A 20,055-nucleotide genomic window follows, 5' to 3' on the forward strand; every position below is an offset into this window, starting at 1 on the left:
AACAGAGAATTATGTTTTGGGCTTTTGTTTTGCCCTTCAGAACGCCATCTGCCTGCGCCTTACGTGTTACTCATGTGAATCGCATGCGAACGAGACTTACAGCTTGCCCACAGAGGCACTCTTCCAGAGTTCTCATCCTTGCAACTGTGTTTTGTGTTGAGTAGGTTAAAGAAAGCTGAGGGCATTATACCTTGGGCGCCCATCTGCTACTAGCAAAGATGCAAACATATGGTGGCAGTAAAGCAAAAGCACATAAATTCAGAGCTGTGTAGATGAATCAAATTTCTTAATATCACTAAATTACCATTTCTATGCTTTATGTCTCCTAATCAAGCAGGATGAGCTGTTTTTTTAAAAATATATTATTGTTATGCTGCATGCTGTATAATCCTTCCGTGCACATTCTTCACTTTATTTCCCATCAGATTTTTTGGGCACACTAAAATGAAATGCATGAATCCTTCACTGATTACATCATTTTTCACACTGTTAAAATCAGTTGAAAGTTTTCCCAAACGTCTCACTGACTTTTCATTTACTACTCAAATGAAATGAGAGAACTATTTGTCTTGTGCGATCATATCTAAATGCATTTGTTGACATAAACTACTGATGCTTCTGTCAAATAGTGAAACTTCAGTGGCTTGCATTCAAAAAGTGGATGTTAACTTCATGCAGATAGTAGACTTCATTGTTTGTTCAAATGGTGTAGTGTCGATAAGAAACTAGCTCTTATCACCTTTGTTTTTGTTAAAATAAGCATTTAAGTTTGATATCGTTAGACTCTATTTGAATAATTAATTATTGCTCTCTAATCTACTGCGGGGCCACAAGTGTCTGTCTTTTTAACTGCTTTTACGCAAGACCATCACTGGAATATTATCTCCTTTATTTTAGCAGACACAGCCTTAGAGAATCAGCCAAGAAAGCATACTATCTGAAATCCAAAAGCACCTACACAGGCTATTATATGCCTTGGCACAAGAAGGCGTACTGCGTGTTTATTGCACATATTCTGTGACAACAAAGAGCAGAAGGCACTGTGGAGGAGAGAATATAGACTTCGGGAGAGAGTCTTGACAGCCTTTAATCAAGATGCTCTGAGCGGTCCTCACAGCGTTGTTGATGTTGACTAGTTGTTTGTCTCCAGTCTGGTTTTCTTGATGTACTTTAAACTTTTTCAAATCCATTTTTTCACATAGTAGCAAATCACAACAACAATCATCTCAAGGTGCTTTATATTGTGAGTTAAAGACTCTACAACGATAGAGAGAAAAACCCAACAATCAAAAGACCCTCTTTGTTCAAGGACCTGGCGACAGTGGGAAGGAAAAATTCCCTTTTAGCAGGAATACACTTGCGGCAGAACTGGGGTCACTACCTGCAATTAAACAATTCTTTTAAGGCAGGGCTTTGTTTCTTGAAAGTTTAATTTGAAAAATGTAATAAAATAACCAAGAATCTAAGCATATAGCAACAACAAAAATGTTAATCTACTTAAGGGGGACCGTTTCCATTTTTAGTGAGTAAATAGAATCACTAGCATTTATTATAGATTGCAGTAATCAAATGCTGAGATTTGGGATCACAAGTACACAGGCTATAAAGTAGTAGGGCAGTAAGCAAGGGGCTTAAGGAACCCTCAGGTGACCCAGACATACTTAAAGGAAATAAAAGGCAAATACTAGAATTATTCTATTCTAAGCACCTAGCCTGGGTCATTTTCTTATGAAGCTAAAATAATCTCAAATATTGGTTTGATGTCACTTGTGGAAGATAAACTGCACTAACCTCCATCATAGTGTACAGCCAAATAGCATCTGTCACTCTCTGCTATCCAGAAGTTGGGGGTTAAAAGAGGTATTTCTTAGAATTGTTGGCTTATTTACAACTTATTTGGACTTCAGGCTGCTTCTTTCTTCAAATGTTGTGAATAAATGAAAAAAAAAAAAGCTGTTGTCCCATGTCTGACCTCTGACTAGAGTGTGATGGGATAAATGTGGTAAAATTAGTTATTATCCTGAGTAGTCCATCGCTCTCATAACTGGCTTGATTGTGGCTCAGTGGATGTGATTATGTTCAGTTAGCAATGTCGTCAGCCACTCAACCATTTGCTCAGTTGCCTGGTCAACTGAAGAGTCACTCAGTGGCTGAACCACTCAGCCAGTAAAGCAGTCATCCAGTAGCTGTAAGAAAAGTCCAGCCAAGAGGGCAGGTTTTCCCAAAATTCTGATGAATTCCAGATGAGAGCCCAGACACCCTGGCTTGAGAAGAGAACACACACATGAAAAAAAAAAGAAATGAAAGTAGATGAAGAAGGGAGGGGACAAAAGAAAAGTGAACACAGTGAAAGATGATCCTATGCACAAAGCCTATGAAGTGGAAAGGAGGGTTCTCATCCATCCTTGAGATGTTCATTTATGACTGAGAGACAGAACTCAGAAAGAAGGGAGTGTGTACTGATTTGTACGAGTGGATCTTGGTTGTGAGCATCAGCATGGCACAGTGGTGGACTTTACTCACTGTTGTTTACCTGTGCAGCTACTGTGCTGCCAGTCAGCACCACAGGAAAGGTATGTTGGCACACAAGCTCTGGTAATTAGGACTAAATGAGCAATTATTATTAGGAGTCTGATTAGTGTCTCTCTATTATGAGATAAATGGCAATTTTATCACCATCGAGTATATTTGCATCAAAAATTATTCTGTTTTCATTTGTCGGATCATTCAAAATATTACTAGAAGACAGAGACAGAGTCAAATTGTGATGGCTGAGTCCTGGTACGAGTCTGTGGTTCTAGCTGTGAAAGAATGTGTTTATCCTCTTCAGTTAGCAGGAACATTGCGGTTTGCAGGACATCAGCAGATCGCTTTCCAGCGAAAAATGACTGGCCTGTTGTTACTGGATCTACTCACTGAGGAAATTCCTTTCTCATCACTCGCAGGCCTTGAAATCTGTAGACAAGTCACATGACGCTGAAGCCAGCAAAAACAAAGAAAGTTCAGAACTGTTTACATTTTTATACCATATCACCGAAATCCAGGAAATCATTTTTTTTAATCATTGTTTTATTAAAAGTTTGTAAGACTTTTTTTTCCCTTCAGCAATAAATGAAAAATCCAAAGTGACACTGTCAATAAAAAGTTTCTGAACATGCATTAATTGTCTGTGTTGTCAACAACTGCCCACTGCTGCTGAAAAGAAGAGCAGAAAGAAAGTGGAGCTAATGTTCAGAAATGTTCCTGGAGTTGAGGGAAACAGCAGTTCTCTATTTACAATCTCACTACAAGCAGCTCAGTTCACACTGGAGTGGATAGCACAGCATAGAATCAGTCCAGGACTGCTCTGTTTACATGTACAGGCCAGCAGCCACTCTCTCAGTGATGAGGATGTGCACATTCAGGACAGTGAGGAGCGCTAATTCGGGCAGCCATCGCTGAACCAAAGAGATTCATCATCTTACAACGATGTGGTTGCAGCCATTCAGCGCTCTGTGAATAGCACTCGTGACAATCAGTCATTGGTCATGCCAGTTTGCAGTATGACACCAGTATGACAGTCTAACATTAACATACATAACTGAAAAGTATTCCCTAACTGGTTGGCAAGTTCTGTCTTTAGGTTCGTGGCTGTAGGTGAAATCAACAGCAAAGAGAGTCCTGCACCAAAAATCGCTTTGTGATTTCTTTGGTGATTAGCAGAATTTGCAGTAAAGACATCGGATTGTCTGCAAACACTAGACACAGCTTTTAACTTGAAAGTAAATGTTTCCTGCTTTTGTCTCACTTTTCACAGTTTCAGTACCGCTCAGCCAGCGTTGGTGAGTGCCAGGGACTTTCCATGCAAACTCTACAATCTCTGTCTGGCCTTCAGGTCTGGTTTGGTCTTCAACCAATTGCTAAACCACCAACAAGCCAACAAGTTTTAGGAAGTAGTGAGCAACTGATCTGCGATCCTTCTGCGAATGGTTAAACAAGTGGTCACCCGATTTTGGACCCAGGGTTTTGAATTTTCAAGTTCAGAATTCTTTGTACTTTTGAAGTTATGTGATCTTTGGATTAGGTTTCTGTTATTGTTAGTGTTTAATTTTTTTATTTGCACACTTTATTCATTAATTCCTTTGTGTTTACAAGTTTTGTCTTTCTAGCCTTGTTATTTGTTCCTTCAGTTGCTCGCTTTAGTTACTGTTAAAACAGTAACTTTAGGGTTGTTTTTAATCAGTTCCCCTTTTTCTGTTCCTCCTTCTGTCTCATCTCTGTTTGTCTTTGTCATCCATCTTCTTGTCTGTCTTTACTTTAAAAGGTTCTGTTTTTATTCATGTTGAGTGTAGCTTTTGTTCCTGTCTCTGTTCTCACTGATTCCCTGATTGGCTTCAGCTTGGTTTTGGTCCTCACCCGTCTCCTCTTCCTGCATTACCTTTTGTATATATGTTGTCTCAGTATTCCTTTGTCTTTTGTTGCATATAGTTGTGTTTCCTTAGCTTTGTGTTCTTTGTGTTGGATTCCCCAGCTAAATGCTTTGTTGACTAAAGGATTTTTGGACTTGATTTTGGACTTTCTGATTCTCTGAAATAAGAAGCATTGAAGCTGTTATTATTTAGACCTGTTTTCCTGTTTTCCTTCATCACATCTACAAAACCTTTAGACACACAGCGGTTCATGACATGACTTAAGCTTTAGTTAAGTTTGACTTAAGTTAGTAGTAGTAGCAGTTGCTGGTTGCAAACCCATCTCTAGGCTATAGTAGGGGCTTTAGTTGGAATAAGACAATAGAGCTATTGAACACTGGTACTGAGAATAGATACCCTCTCTACTTTTAAGATTAGGCTTAAAACTTTCCAATCTGATGAAGCTTAGATAGAGCTGGATCATGTGACCTTGAGTCATCTCTTCCTGCAATAGGTTTTATATGCCTCTTCACAACATTAGCATATTTTGAAAAACAATGTTAAAGGGCAGTGCATGTAAACGAGATACCAACTAATCACAGAAGAAACTAACCAAGTGATGAGTTGGGAATGTGCCCAGGCTTGTGTGGGTTATAAAAGGCTAAGCGCACACCTCCATGAGGTGGAGTGTGGGTGATGGGGAACCAGGAGAAACTGCAGATGTATAACCTTTCTCCCATATCTCCAGTTGTCACCGCTGTCCCCAGTATACTGTATATCAGCTTCCCTGGCACCACTGCATGACTTTATTGCAGCTGGGCTTTACTACTGCTGGCCTCACAGTTATTTGGAGTATTTATGATGATCTGTGTTTACATCATAAATGGTAGAATTTAAATCTGTCTCACTATAATACTGTCATGGATTGGGATTTTACCATTTTCTATTATTTGGAGATATAGTGAAATGTAGAAGATGGTCCATTGCAGGGAAGATTTCATTGTATCCTGTGTCCTTTTCACCCTCTTTTATCGTACGCTGGAGGGATGCAGACATTCATTTGTTTTTGTTTTTTTTCTGTTTTTGATTGTTTTTCCTTCTCTCTCTTTCTGTCTTCGTCAAGACATCCTTCCAGCCAGGAGTACCATTTAGCCCAGCTAATTAATGGATCTTTGTTGTTCCCTCATCTCCTTGCAAGCAGTTAGCGGGAGATTACAAGTTCCCTGCCTCTATATAATGACACTGGGGGGAAGCCTGCCCATCCAAACATTGATTGTTTGGAGCGCCGAAGGAGGGAGGGCAGCATGACGGATGAATGGGCTTAGAACAAGCAGCAGGGAAAGCTGATATGTTGTGATAAAGGACATCAGCAGTATATTAAACATTCAAGCTGAAAATGAGAAAAAAGAAAAATTTGCTCATAAGAATGAATCACCTCGTGATGGTTTGTTCGCCTGCATGTTACCCGACCCCTGCCTCCCGACCCCCCACCCACCAAAAACAACTTCATGGAAAAGCCTGAAAAATCCAGTTCTAACATATATGGACAGCCTACCTTGTGATTGTAATTGTAGTTATTAAAGCTGAGATGTCACTTTCACATTCATAAATATTGCACATTAACGTAGCATAATCAAAGACATTAGTTTTGCATAGCAGTTGGTAACCAAACATGACTAAATATCATTATTTCTCCTTCACTAGGATAAATTCCTGGATTTTATATGTTGTCACTGCAAAGTTCAGTACATTTTCTGCACCATTAATCATCTGTAGTTGTCTGCCCTTCACCAGCTGTGTCAAAATATTTCTTTCCCATTTGCTAAATGACAATAATTTATTTATTGCTTGTGACAGAATGAATAATATCTTGAATATCTATCCTGCAGTGGCCTCAATTTCTCACATCTGTTATCTCCACCTGATCTTCACAAACACCTGTGCTCCTTCATTAGCTCCTTTCTACGTATATGTGCCCTTTTTCTTTGTTATTTGCCATATTGTCAGTCACAGTGTCTCAAACTTATTAGCAAGTTCATTTTCATTGTAATCTTTAAGCATGATTCATTTAGATATCCAGTGTGTGCCCCTACCTATCTTTCCTCTAAGTCAGTATCGCCCTCACAATATTGTGCTGGGAGAAATCGAACAATTTAACGGAATGACTAGAATTACTGTTATTGCCTTTGCACATATACACTAATGCAGCTCCAACTATAACAAGCTATAATATTTTTATTCCAAAGTGCTATTGGAGCTGCTATAAACATAAAACACACACTTTCCTACATGCCAAAGGACTATTGTAGTAGTAGCAGAGCCTTTTTATGTAAATTACAGATTATTCATTTTAGATGTAAATCAGCGCTGGGTTGGCCTCCAAGCTGTCATTTCCCCGCATCGCCTCAATCCTTTAACGATATAACCCTTGTTCTAATGAGCACCCTCGGGTGTTGTATTGTTTACTTTAGCAATGGCCCGCTGAAGCTTCAGTATCTATTCGGTAACTAATATGTCTGCACAGGCATCGCTCCTCCACAATACCTGATGCATTTGGGAGCTGCATACTCAATGAGGAGTATACATTTTCACCTACAAGTTGTCATCCACTTAGAGTTGGATGTTAGTACTTGATCTGGGGAAATCTTCTCTCTACTTGTCTTTGGTGTTTTGGGATTGGAACAACTGTGCATGTTGCATATTATATTGCTTCAGAGTCACTCTTCAACAAGTTCAAACTTCTCCATTGGAGGTGTTTGAACTTTTATTGATTTCTGACATTATGATGAGCGTCGTGAACAGCATTTCATCTGCAGTTGGAATTTACAATAAGTACATATGTTTTGATCCTTGAAACCCAAATTCATATTATAGGAAAAGGTGTAGTTAGACAATGTTTATTTGAGATTTCACAACGTCTGGCTATGGCCCCTGACGGTGGGGCAGGTGGAAGGACTGAGGTAACATGCTAAAGATTGCACAGATGTGCCAGATTTTTAGAATTCATTACCCCAACATGGAAATGTGGAGCTACACATTTCTTTACATTGAGAGCGGTGGCTGTGTTGCGAAAGGGAGGCCAGAGCTGAGACTGGCAGTCGCCCAAGCAGGAAGCAGGTAAATGGGGAGCTCTGCCAGTTTGTGTGGCTTTGGCTGTCCTGACAATTGCTATAAAGCTAAATGTATCTGGCCAGCGATGCTGCAGGCAGTCAAGCTGATCATTACTGCAGAATTGGTGAAGCAGCATTCCATAGATGCCACTGTAGCAGAGAGGAAGGATGACATCCAAATTCACATGAATGCCAGTGTTTATATACTCTATACCTCATTAAGATCTCCGTGTGTTGGCTTACATGCTGAATGGAGTACTGGACGGCAACAGAATATGGGTAGCAATGGAAAAAGAGAGCTGAACAGCTGTAGAACCCCAAAGGAAGTTTTACCTTAATTCATTATACTGTGAAACCTCCTTCTGTGCAAATCAAATTTGATTTTCAGTTCCTTCTGTTGATGCTGCATTAACAAAAATGGTTCTTGGAGAGATAACAGAGATACATTAAAAAAAGTTTTCAAAGTCTGGGCAGTATTCAAAGTTATATTATTACAAACAGACCCTGCACATTCTCATGTGACTCTTAATCTTTCTTTTAGCATGGAATAAACTTGCCAGTAGGAATATCTGTTCACTGTCACACAGGACTCCTATCCAAAATATTATAATGCAAATGTGTTGCTAGATTAAGGAAGTTCACAAATCATTTCTTAGACACAGCTATGTCATTTAGACAATTTAGACCATAACGTTTTTCATTTTAGACCAGTGAACTAATTCACTTGATTTGTAACAAAAGTTGTAAATTGGGATTAACCGTATCAGTTCTTGTGTAATTTAGCTTACCCCAGCCCTTTATCTCTGTTTCCCTTCCTTCTTGAGAGCCACTCTTCCACTGAGACCATTTCTTATCAGGCTTCAGTGAACGGCAGACGGATCAACTGAAGGACCTGATGAATCTCCTCTAGATCCTGTGCTAGGCTTCTGCTGGATTTTTCTTTCCAATTTCACATCTCTATAGAGCAGCTCACTCTGGTGGTCCAGAATTATGAACTCTGAAGTTTCATCACACTGTACAATGTGCATTTAAAAAGAATTTTAAAAACCTCTGAATTGGGGTAAAAACAAAATATTCCAAAATAGCCCCGTGGTTAATTGTTAGTACATCAGATACTTAGGAAAGTATGTGAGTAATGTTAGCTGCTGTCCACCTCTAGATGTGAGGTTTAGCCTCTTGTTATCACTTCCAGGAAAATACGGATTTTGCTCAATTTTATCACAGAAATGAGGCAGCAGCAGCAACTGTTTCTAGCTGAAAGTGAGGGGTTTCATTCCAGCCGTATCACGACACCTCACATTATGGGATCCCCCGTCTGCTACACATATGGACTGACACTTTGAAGCCTGACCAAATGAGGTCAGTTACACCTGCCCTTCCACGAGTCAATAAGCAGATATCGCACCTCTGGGGGCACCAGGCCGCTGGTGCTTGTAGCAACTGTGGCTCAGGTCAAAGACCAGTTGATCTCTTCACAGCTGGAGCCCAAGTCTCACCTACATACATAATATTTGAACAGTAATGAATATGTGTTTACTCAACCTCTGGCCCTCCTGCATAAATGTCACAATAAATAATGTCCTGCCTTAATTTTTGAATAGGGAGATTCTATAATCCAATTTTTTCTTCTTGTGTGTTCTAGCGCTGTACCCATCTGCATACAGGATAAAACGGGGAACATATTCACTGATCAATCCCACATTCCAGCACTCAGTGGAGGACATCCAGCTGCTTTTTGAGGTCGGTTAAGTTCTTGCGGCCCCGAAATAGTTCATGAGCTAGTGTTTCTTTACTGGAAACCAGTATGCTTAGAATGTGCACAAGACTTCTAAAAATAACACATTTGTGGCCTCACCCTGCTGATTAGAACAAAACACTGTGTACTGCTGCTGTGCTCCTAATCATTAGCAGGAATGTGAGATATTTTGGTGACATTGATGAAAAAGATATTTTACTTTCTTATGCCATCTTAAGCTCATTTCAAAATATTTAGATGATTAGGCTCTTTGGAACAGATTGAAATAGCCGTTAACAGGACGTGACCTTGATCGCAACTCCATTTTTCAGTTAGCTGCTTATATATGTGAATGTGAATTTAGTGGATGCCTATCTATCGCCCAGATTCTGCTGGGTGGAATGCAGATACAAGGTGATGGACACACCCTGCTGATTCCAGATGAGGAGTTGGCCTCCTTGAGAAGTGTGGAAAAGCTGGAAGTCATCTGTGAGGAAGTACTGCCTAAAAGGCTCTCCGACATCAGGCGTCTGACGGCTGAGCTCACCCAGCGGCGCCAACATCTGAGCTGGCAGGACTTTGAGAGGACAGTGCTGACGTTAGTGTACACCACTCAGACCCTGGCTCGAATCACCAACAAACACCAGAAAGAGATATGGACTGACACCCTAATCCAGCTGTTCCAAGCTCTTCAAAAGGATCTCAAACCCTTTTGAGGAAAGAAGTTGTGCATTATTTTTTAGTAGTGGAGATGCCGTTTATCCATGCCATTTCCAGTGTCCTGCAAAGTTTAAAAACAAATTAGATTATTATATTGCTTTTTATATGAAACTATTTGTATATACAAATATCAAAAAAATGTATATAAAATTATATAAGCAATGTAATTTTTAAGCAAAAAATGTAACTAAACTCAGGGTCCAAACTCACTTTTATCAGTGCTTTCAAACTTGACTTCCAGTCTTAGCTGACTGGGCTAATTCCAATTAAGAGCTCAAACCACAAACTCCTGAAAAGTTATATCATGTGCTTCTGTTTTGTTTTGTTACCCTATGTGAGGTAAATAATAAAATTTTAATTCTCAACAGATCAGCGTATCTTACTTTTCTATAAACTTATTTAAGCACAAGTTTAGATCAAGCAGACCTCATGGTCCCAGTACATCAGCTCATAGCTGAGCTGTCAGATGATATGGGCTTGCAGAGATCGGCTGCTCTCACTTTCCTGGATTTTGTTTCCTATCATGTAAGTCCACGGCATCAAATGAGACTCAACCTTCACCTCTTTGCGATAACAGTAGCGCCAGAAAATCAGTGTATAGTCTATCCCTACAGTCACACCAGGTATTTTAGACATGTTTCAATGTCCAAAATTACTATGCGTTGAACCACCCCCTGAGTCTAGAATTCCCCCAAACTATTTTAGAGTGATTTACAGAATAATTAATCATAATCTGCAGCAGTTTGAGTCACAAATATTGTCACAATATAGGCTATTTAGGATAACTAGATTCCACCTACACGTGATTAATTTAAAGTCATAATACTATGACATTGTAACAAACCATCGTTCTAATATCCAAAACATAAGGTTTAAACCAAAAAAGCCAAGCATACTAATAAAGGTCAACCATTAACTACTATTAAATCTGTTTTTGAGCTAAATAATGAATTACTAGCACGTTTCTTAATGAACTAGTTCTGTTTTGTTACGTCTCAGCTCCTGAGTGTGTGTTTGTTTTACGCTCAGTAATGCATTATTTCTGAGCCCACTTATTTGTACATCGTGAGGAAATCAAATTAAATCAACAATGCTTTTGAGCCCCGCATATGCATACAAGCCAGAGGATGGCCTCATTAATCAAGTGCGTCCCGGTGTGCTCAAATAAACTTCTCAAACTTAGTTTAATGAAAATACATCACATAAGTACACACATACGCGCAATTACCTCAAAGTTTTTCCTTCTGATTTTTCTGATTATACTGATCTTTGACCTACTTTAAAAAAAAAAAAAAACTAAATCAAAGTGGTACATTAGTTTGACAACTCCACAGGAAGTCACCTCAAGCCCCCTGCCATGCCTGTGTACATGTTTGATGCCATCAGATAACTTTAGAAGGCGTAAGATGCTTTGCTCTGTCTGGAAAAGATTGCTCAGCTCATTTGATTTGCCACTAAAAGCCCTTTGAATAAAACCCACAGATTTATACTTAAGAGTCTGTGTACATCAATACGCTTGATTGCATTTCTGCAGTCTGTAAAATATCTGATGGATATGTGCTTCAGAGCTACCCATTTCCCCATTCATTATGGGAAATAGGTACTTAGGCTTTTGTGCAGTTCACTCATCAAGAAGGGGATAGAAAGCAGATATCTGGTTTGTGTTGTTTTCCCTCCAGAGTTGATTAGTGTTACATTTGCTTACACCTTACAGTATTTTGCTCAATTCATACTTTTATGTAACCGTGGAAATGTTCGTCACTCCCTGTCACCCAGATCGCATCTTCAGTTTAGCTTCTGAAAATGTATATGTTAATCGCAGCATTTTCAGTGTCTTTCTCAGCATGTCAGCATTCATTGGCACTGACTAGAGGGGGCTGATTAATGAGGAAGTCAGGAAGACTGCAGCAAGGAATTTCCTTCCAAGGCGACGGATCAACCTTCACCCTCGGCACCACTCTAACTATAATAGTGACCGATAAGTCTTGCATTTGACACGGCTTGTTTTTTGAACTCGCTTTGTCAGTTTACGTTGTTTAATGCAGATGTTATCATTTTCAAGCAGATTCCATGTTGCCAGTGACTTTCCAGACTGACTTAGAGAGGAACTGTGAGATTGTGGAATATTTGCCGAGCCTCTAATTAAATTTTGCTCTGTTATCACATTCAATATACAAAATATCGGGGACATGACGTTCCATTTGTGCAATCTAATCCTTAATTGTCATAAAGTTTTAAAATGATCTCACAAAGTGCTCTGCTAGGCTTCATTTCCTTCCCCTTTCTCTGTGATTGTGGTGCAGATTTAATAAGAAAAATCAGGCTTTTGCGTGGATTATTGACTTATCAGTCTGCTTCATGAAAAATGAGTCTGCAATATTTTATTCATTTAGAGTATTATCCCTAAATGTCAAGTGGAGCCCTCTGCATGTTGAGAGAGCATCACCAAGTGGCTGCTGACAGAACTGCTCTCCTCATCTGATACTGCATGTCTCTAAAGTGTCCATAACACCCGTATCATGTCTTCATATAGGATCATTTAGGATATTTCTATACAATCACAGCTTAATATACAAATATCTGGTGTATCATTTCTCATGTTTTAACAGTAGCTGTTTCATGTCCACAGGACATAGGATGCTGTTTAGTATAGTTTGTTCAAGCCAAAACTCATAAAAGGGTTGTAGCATAGATGGTGTTCTAAAGGAATTTAAAATTGTTTCCTATTGCCAATACATTTTCAGAAATAGCATAATGAAATCCAGTGAATCCAGTGAGTATGTCAACATTTCAACTACAGTCTTTCCTAAAATAAAGCAGAATATAACTAGATGGATGGATAGATGGTATAAAATCTTTTTGGATTTTTTAAATTATTATTGCCTCAGGATGCTCACTAGGTGGCAGCATTTCCAATCTGTTCCCCCAGATCTTGGCTCGTGGTATCTGTCACGATGTTTCCTTTTGTTGTTGACTTGTGCAGCAGATATAATGAGGAGTAATGAGTAAAAAGGGAGAACTGAACTATATAATGAAAGCAGCAGCATATCTTGTACTCTCACTTCCTCTTACTCTACAGTCAGTGTTTTGTTATGCATGCTGTAAGGCTTCTCGAAGAGTTCTCGTGTGCATTACAATAAATCTTTTTTTGTTGACACAAAGTGCAGGAGACAGAAAACGACAGCGTGGCATTTCTAATTAGATTTATTTTTCTTTGGAGGACGTGTTTTTGTTGGAGTTCGCTTAATTAGAGCTGAATCTCATCATAACTGGAATGTGTCTTTCCTGGTAGAACTATCCTCTGATCACCTCCAGATGAATACCCAGTTGTTTTAACTCAAGCTTATCAGCTGCATATGTTTCCCCGCAACTGTCAGGCATATTTTCATGCTTCAAGTCCGCAAGCAGAGCGAGATGGGACTTTACAATGTGTCACATGTATACCCACCGTGCTTTCTCCATCAACTTAAACAACTCAATACCTGAAATGAAAATAAATAAATAAATAAAAGAGCGATTCAGGATTTTCAAAACCTACATAAATTAATACAATTTTTTCTTCTTTGAAAAACAGTCCATCACTTCAAACAATCTTTGACATGTTATGTTCACGAAGACATTTTTTTTAAAGCAAACAGATTTTATTTGTTGTGCAACACATTGTCATCCCAAGTGGGAGTACAAAACACAGTGTGAGCATCCAGATGTAAGACTGCATGACGGGTGGTGATTTGTGGGCCCATGAGCCCCTGTCATGCCAGTGTCGTTGTCCCTTTTTGTATGGCTAATAGTAGTTAGATCAGCTCCACCCTGCATTGCCTCGAGTCCAAGTTTAAGGTTATGATAGTGCAGCTTCTAAGGATTTAGTATTATAGCAGCTTGTCAGCTGAAACCACGAATCTGGAAATAGGTTCGGGGCATTCTTGCAACCCTGTTATTCTCATGCGGCTAATGTTGCTGAGCATAGCGGAAAGATGGCGCCAGGGATGGATGGATAGATAGATGGATAGACAGAGGTAGGCTGCTTTATTAAGAGATACCTCACTGAGTAGGAGAGCCAATTACACTGCATGGGTGAGAGCAGGCAGCCTGCTCAAAACAACCTCCTGCTTGCTCCGGCTTCCAGTAATGAGCACAGTTTTCCACAAAATCATCACAACAGCTGGGAGAGCGTAACAAAGGAACAATGCTGCTTGGATAATCGCTGTCCTGATACATTTGAATGTTGAATTTAAACCTTTTAAAAACAAAATCCCGTTTCAGTATTCTGGTCCACAGTGTTTGATTTTATCATGTCCTTCCAATCACGAGGATCTGCCACTAAGAGCTTGCAAAGCCTTTTTAGTTGTGGGATACATTTCAGCTTTCCCACCAAATATTTTCTTGGGCATTGCGGAATCTTTGATAAGGAAATGGGAGAAAGTTGGCGGGCCTAGAGATAGAGGCTAATGCTCGCTTATCAGCCGCTGTAATGAAGAGGTCTGAGATTCACACGGGAGTTGTGGTATGCTGTGTTTCAACATGGCTCCCCAAGTCACTAATTTGATTCTGCACGGTGCAGCCCCGTCACAGGTGGAGCAGTCTCAAAGGGACTCTTCCGATGGCTCATGAGACACTAAGACTGCTGCTGTATGTGGATGAGGTCTTAGACTCTCCTAAAATATTTGTGAATTGGAGGATTTTCACATTAACAGTTACATTTAAGTATAAGTATGATGAGCCATAAAGGAGGTCAGTCACCTTACTTTTATCTGTATAAAACTGTTTGCAATTTTTAAAAAAGCACTGCACCAACAAAGCTGGTGACTAGCCTTTAGATTTTAAACCAAAAACACTTTCAGCACTTTCATCCAACAGAAGTATTTCAGATTAACACCAGTGTTACATCATATATGATACATGCTACAAAACAGTAGCTAGTAGAATTCACCACAAATGTGAAATAGTCCTCTCTTTTCATCTAGCGGTCAAAACCACTTGGCAGAGCTCCAAGACAGCAGTAAATTCACATTTTAAATCGTCACCCCGGCTGGAAATGTTGGTCATGACAAATGGCTTTTTCCATTTCATGTCCTCCACACAACTCCTTGTCTCAACATCATAGGATTAAGAGGCTCTTTTAACAAGAAAAAAATAATAATAGAAGAATGTATTTTTGATGTAATGTGAAACATATTACAACTGCCCTTCATTGCAAACTTGCTGATTATATTCTGTCAGGGCTCTGTGTGCGGGAAGGTGGAGATGTGGATCCAAGTGCAGGACGCTGAGTCGGAAATATAACTGAAAACCACAGCTTTATTGCTGGCACCAACAAAACAGAAACCAAACATGAAAACACTAACTGGAACACACAGGCAGGATCTGAGGGTACGACACGACACTGGGTTGAGGACAACACAGGGCTAATATACACAGGGTGGTAATCAGGGAATGGGTAACAGGAGGGAGACACAGCTGGGAGAGATCGGGGCTAACGAGACAGGGGGAGCTAAGATGCACACACTAACATAAGACAAAGACTTTCACAATAAAACAGGAAACCACTAAATAAAGATGCAGACACGACACTGAGAGACAGACCAGACACTGAACAGAAACTGCAATACATATGAGAACCCAAAACCAAAGAACTGATCCCTCACCAAGAACAGAAACAGATCTATAATGATAATAACAATAAACAAAGCACCAGAACATCAGAAAACAATCCATAATGCAAAAATAAACCAAAATATAAGAAACTCAAAATGCTGGGTCAACACTGACCCAGAACCGTAACATATTCTATGAATTCTCAAAAATATGACCCCACTAATGAAATGTGATTGCAAAGGAAACAGAGGGTGAGACCTAAAATAAGTGGGGCTTAAAGCGCTCTTTGACCCCAGCCACCCAGCAAAAGTCCTCTAATTTACATCACTTTCTTCTGATTCGTTGTAATGAAATCCTGTGCATTTGTGCTCTACAGCCGCATGAGCAGGCATGCTTTCAACACAAAGTGTCATTAAAGGTTTTATAGCACTCTAACGTGCAGAACTTTAGGCCTGCCCCCAAATTCCTCTTAATTGATAAGATCTGCAAGTTTTAAAACTTTGTTGATTTTTTTGAACTAACTGTAGCACAAAGTTAGACACGTGGCACGGCCCTGGAGCCTGGACTTTCTGCTTCAGCATAAACAATTTGAGGAAGCACAGTGTCAGAGAGCAGGATACAAGAGTTTGTTTCTTACAGAACAAACACTTTGTGTGTGTGTGTGTGTGTGTGTGTGTGTGTGTGTGTGTGTGTGTGTGTGCGCGCGCGCGCGCGCCCTGGACAGCTCATCAGCGGCTGCCTGCCTGCCCCATTATGTGTTTGGTGTCAAACTGACTGTGAAGAGGTGTACAGCCCCCGTGGGAGTCATATACCAAAGTTAACAATTTGCTTACACTCTCATTTCTCTTCACATCTGATTTGTATATCATCTGTGTACACTCTCGTGGCATAATAAACTGTGCTGGTAAATGTTTTTGTCCTCAGGCTGACCTCAGAAGAAGGGCCATTGCTTTGAACCCCCACACCATGCAAACTTTTAGAAGAGGCATTGTTTTCCTCTTCAGAAAGGAAACATCTTTAGGAGGAACAAATGATTAAAAAGAAGATATAAAACAATTATTCACTGACCTCAGTTGAATTTTTACAGCAATTCAATTTAAAGAAACAGATGTGTGTTTAGTCACAAAGTGGCTCAACAGATGCTTTCAGTTTGGGCAACAAAGCTCCACTCACTGCACAGACATTCGCTCTGACACGTGGGACGGTATTCTCATTGCGTTCTCCTTCTCCCCATAATCTGACTCCATTCAAATTCTTTTGTAAAATCAGATATTCTGAACTTTTAACTTGGACATGCGGGATCTTCTCTTTCAGAAAAGCTATGATGGATGTTTTATGCACAAAGAATGTGTTACTTGTTTCAGTATGCAAGCAAATCACTCCAGTCGTCTGCCCCTGCAACAAATTTAGCATTTTTCACTCAGGAAATCCTTGTCTGGTATCTGTGCCAGGAAAGCATAAAGAAGTGTGCTGACTCCAGTATATATGAACTACAAACATAAGCTTTTCATCTGTATTTTATAATAAAAAAATGTAAAAAGCATAAGGATTAAACTGTGTTAGCAGACTACACAGCTAATGCACATGTTATGGTTTGTTTTCATTATTGACCTTATAATCAATGATCATTTAGATTCTTTGTCAGTGATTTATAATATTATAAAGATATAGTCCATGACTTCTTAGTATGCCAGGAGCAATGCCTCTTATATGAAGAACTACATGAGATAATCTGCCAATATAACTCCTGCTACTATAATAATTATGCAGTCGTTGGTTTGAGGACAGCGTGCCTGTAAATAACGCTGCAATCCATTTGAGTTAATTAAATATACACTTTGTACTAAGTCAATAATGCTGCGGCTGCTGTAATGTTGGTTACTGTCGTGTGCTCTGTCAATACGTCTTCACTGTTTTATCTCCTGCAACTCTGCAAATTTACAGGAAGAGCGCACATTGTTACATACTGTTATCTTGTTTCCTCTGTGTACACGAATGAGGACATTTAAATTGTAAGATTAATATTGTAACCATTATAGACGTAATGCAAACCCATCCACTAAACATTGGGAATATACAGGAAAATGTAGGGATATACAAAAGACATTCACACAAATAAATTGCATCATCATCTTCCTTTGGCCACTGTTTAAAGGATCACTACCGTGGATCATCTGCCTCTATATCATCGCTCTTCTGTCACACCAACCCTCTGCATGTCCTCCTCCACTCCAACCTCTTCTGTGGTGTTCCTGTTTTTTTCGCCTGCCTGGCGGTTCCATCTTCAACATCTTGATTATTGATTTCATTTGGCAAACATTTTACCCCTGGTGCCCTTTGTGACGCAACAATCCCTATTTTTCCAGGCTTGAGACCAGCACGAGGAGTACACTGGCTTGTGGCCCACCCATAGCTGGGTTGTCATCATCATCATCATCATCAATGTCATCATCAAGGACGACTGCTCTGCTTCCACATTTATGTGTGCACATGATTAACTTTTTGTATTAAAGCAGCATTTAAACTTTAATACTCTGGCACACTAAATCTTCCCTTCTCCTTTCGTATGTTTCAGTTTTCCAGCTTAATTTCTAGTTAGTGGGCTTTTTCTTCACTTGTTCTCAATTTCACTCTAATATGATTTACTTATGTTGCTCAAAATCTATAGACTGTACTTAAAGGATGGATGTAGCCACGATGACCATTTAGCTAGTCTGTGGACTCTGCATTTTAAAGATTCATATTAGCATCTGTGGGTGCCAAAGATGAACAAACATGGACAATTGAGTGGGCTACTAAGTTATTGGTTAGCACTAGTATGCTTGTTTGGTCAGTTTTCACATTTCTTATAAATTGGGAAATTAAAGGTAGCAAGAAAAACCATGTTTAGTTTTGGCTAACAGCACTAAAAACCTTCTTTTTAGTGTAATTAAGGTGGGCAATTTAACAGCGAGCCAGCAGAGGGTAACTTGAGCAGGGGTAGCGCACAGGCAGTTCACGGGGAGTCACAGACTGGCCGACGTACCTGCAGAGAATGTTTGTTTTCAGATGGAGGCAGTGTCAGAAATATGTGGTACAACTGGCCTGTGAGCTGATGGACCAACCACAGCAGAAAGGAGTGAATTTATAACATACAAACAGCTGCAGTAAAACTGAGTGAAAACAATGAAAACTGCCCGCTGCTGCTACTGCCTGTGCTCTGTTTTTTTAATCTTGAACGATTCTTCCATGCTTCTCCCATTCCTGGTCAACTCTGCTGTACCTCCATTCCCTGCATAGCTGGACTGGCCATCGGGCATACCGGGCATTTGCCCGGTGGGCCGCTGGCGATTTTTTGTTTTTATGGGCCGATCGATTTGTTTTTTTTGTTTTTTTTTTTGGAAGGGTATAAATAATGAAAGGTGTCGGACAATTAGTCATGATCGACTCTGGGCTGGACCAATTACAGCCGAGGAGGTCGGATGCACCCTCCCCCTTGTTTAGCAATCTTATAGGCCATCCATCGGCTCTTTGTTACTTCGGAAACATGGCTTAAACAATTTCCACGACATAATCCGATAACAACCGATCTCTTTACCCGTCGGCTTCCCGTGGCTGTCATGCAACAGGTGTTGTGCCAAAAAGTGATTGCCTGCCAAAAACTGATTTCCAATGTTTGCGTGTATTTTTTATGTGTAATATCTATGTTGGTAAAGAGACTTCGGTGAACAGCGTTTACAAAGGGGCTATATATGGAATTAAAAAATTATCTGTTTTTTCAAGTATCTTTACAACTCTGTGTTATTGTACTTACATTATATTACATTATAACCAATCCGGTCCTTTATCCCCACTTTAAATATTTTTACAGAACTATTGTAATATTTGAGCCATTTCTGCTGTCGAACTACTTCTTACAAAAGACATTTTAATGTTAATTAGACTTTTTTTTAACGGCATAAATAAAGGTTATATAAAAGTCACTGCCAAAGACTGACTGCGGCTTCTACCTTGTTACACTAATGTTGTTTGTAGCTCAATATGACTTTATGTCATCCATGAGGGATGCATTTGACATATGTTTCACATATTATAGCCCAACAAGTTACTTATAGCAATTTAAATACAGGCAGTTAGTTTTTGGCAAATACCGGAAATCAGTTTTTGGCAGACAATCACTTTTTGGCACAACACCGGCTATTGCAGTTAATAATACAACAGTTTCTTGCCATTTTTTGTGTTTCTTTTTATCGCTGTGTAACTGAGTTCAATTGAAAGCCTGCATGCGCTAGTACCACTTGCCACAAGTTCCCAGAATCCTTTGCGGTTTTACCCCTGAATGACATCACATTTTTGGTGGGCCGGTCTCTAGTCAAAATGCCTGGGCCGATTTTTTGTCCCAGTCCAGCCCTGATTCCCTGTTCTGGCCCACTTGTCAACCAGCCCTCAACCAAAGGATAGATAATGTGCCTTGTGCAAAGTGCTGGGATTGTGGAGGACTGCACGGAACCATGTTTGATTGAAAATC

General features: G+C 39.7%; 1 protein-coding gene across 1 annotated transcript; it reads left to right on the forward strand.

The window, feature by feature from the left end:
- Positions 1 to 2,092: 2,092 nt before the first annotated feature.
- fam180a (family with sequence similarity 180 member A) lies at positions 2,093 to 15,182 on the forward strand. Its single transcript, XM_085138611.1, has 3 exons — positions 2,093 to 2,573; positions 9,141 to 9,238; positions 9,620 to 15,182. Exons 1-3 carry the CDS (start codon positions 2,498 to 2,500, stop codon positions 9,947 to 9,949), a joined length of 504 nt encoding a protein of 167 aa, XP_084994737.1. The 5' UTR covers positions 2,093 to 2,497; the 3' UTR covers positions 9,950 to 15,182.
- The last annotated feature ends 4,873 nt before the right edge of the window (positions 15,183 to 20,055 follow it).

Source organism: Neolamprologus multifasciatus, chromosome 17 (genome assembly GCF_963576455.1).
Source record: "Neolamprologus multifasciatus chromosome 17, fNeoMul1.2, whole genome shotgun sequence".
Taxonomy (NCBI): domain Eukaryota; kingdom Metazoa; phylum Chordata; class Actinopteri; order Cichliformes; family Cichlidae; genus Neolamprologus; species Neolamprologus multifasciatus.